General features: G+C 63.5%; 1 protein-coding gene across 1 annotated transcript in view; it reads left to right on the top strand.

The window, feature by feature from the left end:
- Positions 1-1,548, top strand: part of LOC104536251 (perilipin-3-like) — a gene marked incomplete at its 3' end in the record, with an annotated part of 2,466 nt that extends 918 nt beyond the window's left edge. The window contains 3 exon segments of the mRNA XM_010178816.1: positions 540-727; positions 813-926; positions 1,144-1,548. Of these exon segments, the coding sequence (XP_010177118.1) occupies positions 540-727; positions 813-926; positions 1,144-1,548 (707 nt within the window).
- Between the last annotated feature and the right edge of the window lie 4 nt (positions 1,549-1,552).

The following is a 1,552-nucleotide window of genomic DNA, read 5'->3' as shown; positions in this document are numbered from 1 at the left end:
GAGATATCTGCCTGGGACGGCTGAAGAGATGGGTGAGTGCCAGCTCATCCTAAATTTGGGGGTGCCAAGCCCCCCTCAGGACTCCCACCCCATTGTTTGTGCTGCCCCGGCATTGCCTGCACCCCCATGGGGGTGCCAGGGCAGTGCCAAGCCCCACGTGGTACCCGAGGCCACTGTGTCACCACGCAGGGGACAGTACCCGCTCAGCGGGTGACCTCTCACCTGGAAACCAGAGGGCAAATATAGCCCCATGCCACTCACCCTGGCTATTTATAGCTCAGCATGGGGTAGCAATGGGCAGAGTTGGCCCCGTGTCATGGCAGAGGTGACCGGAGAGGCCACCTGGCTTTTTGGTGACACCACCACATGACCTTGTGGCCCAACAGCCTGTGGGTGGGCACTCCTGTGTCCGCACGACAGGGTGCAGAGCTCGGGAGGGTCATCCCAGTGCCAGCATTGGGATGCTCTGGTGCCCGGCATGGGATGCTGTGGTGCCTAGTGTGGGATGACCACATGGTTCTCACCCCCTGTCCCCGCAGCGGTGGCAGCGAGCGCAGAGGTGGTATCACCGGAGCGGCAGAGACGACGGCAGAGCTGCTTTGTCCGTGTGGGCTCACTTTCGGCCAAGCTGCGGCATCGAGCCCTGCGGCGCTCACTGGATGAGCTGCAGCGGGCACGACGCAGTGCCCAGCATGTCCTGGCCCAGCTCCACCACATCTTTGAGCTGGTAAGGACAGGACGGGGGCAGTGGCAGCCATGTGCCAGCCCGGCACTCCCCTGGTGTGCTCCCACCTCGCTGTCCTTTCCCACAGATCGAGCAGGGCCAGCAGGGCATGGATGGGCCCCTGTACAGCGCCTGGCAGCATCTCCACCGCATGTGGCTGGAGTGGAGCCAGCAGGACACTGTGCCCATGGAGGAGAGCGAGGTATGGGGCAGGGGTACCATGGAGGACACCAAAATATGGGGTGGGAGGCTGTGACCATGGAGAACATCAAGATATAGTTTGGGGACCATGCTCATGCAGGACACCAAGGTATGGGTTGAGGACCATGCTTGTGAAGGACACCAAGTTACAGGGGTCCAAGCCAGGTGGGGGGACCACTGCACCCCAGGGCCACCACTGCCCACTGTCTGCCTTGCAGGTGGAAGTGCGGACACTGGCCATGCTGCGTGGGCTCCTGCGCCAGCTCCATGCTGCCTGCACCCGCCTGACCGCCGGCGCCCGAGCTTTCCCCAGCAGCGTGCAGGAGACAGCGGGCCAGGTCCAGCATGGCATGGAGGGTGTGCAGGCTTCCCTCTCTCACACACGGTCCTTCCAGGACCTGTCGGAGCTGATGCTGGCCCAGAGTCGGGAGAAGGTGCTGCGGGCACAGAGCAGCATCGATGAGATGCTGGAGTACGTGGGGCAGCACACACCCCTGCCCTGGCTGGTGGGACCCTTCGCCCCCGCCCTGGTGGAGTATCCAGAGGATGTCCCAGTGGAGATGGCCAAATGGGAGGGTTGTGTCACCGTGGTGGGAACACACCAGGTGCCTGCTCCCCCACGGCTCC

This window comes from Mesitornis unicolor, unplaced genomic scaffold (genome assembly GCF_000695765.1).
Source record: "Mesitornis unicolor isolate BGI_N332 unplaced genomic scaffold, ASM69576v1 scaffold47160, whole genome shotgun sequence".
NCBI lineage: Eukaryota > Metazoa > Chordata > Aves > Mesitornithiformes > Mesitornithidae > Mesitornis > Mesitornis unicolor.
Note: the sequence above shows the minus strand (reverse complement) of the source record. Positions and strands in the feature narration are given on the sequence as shown.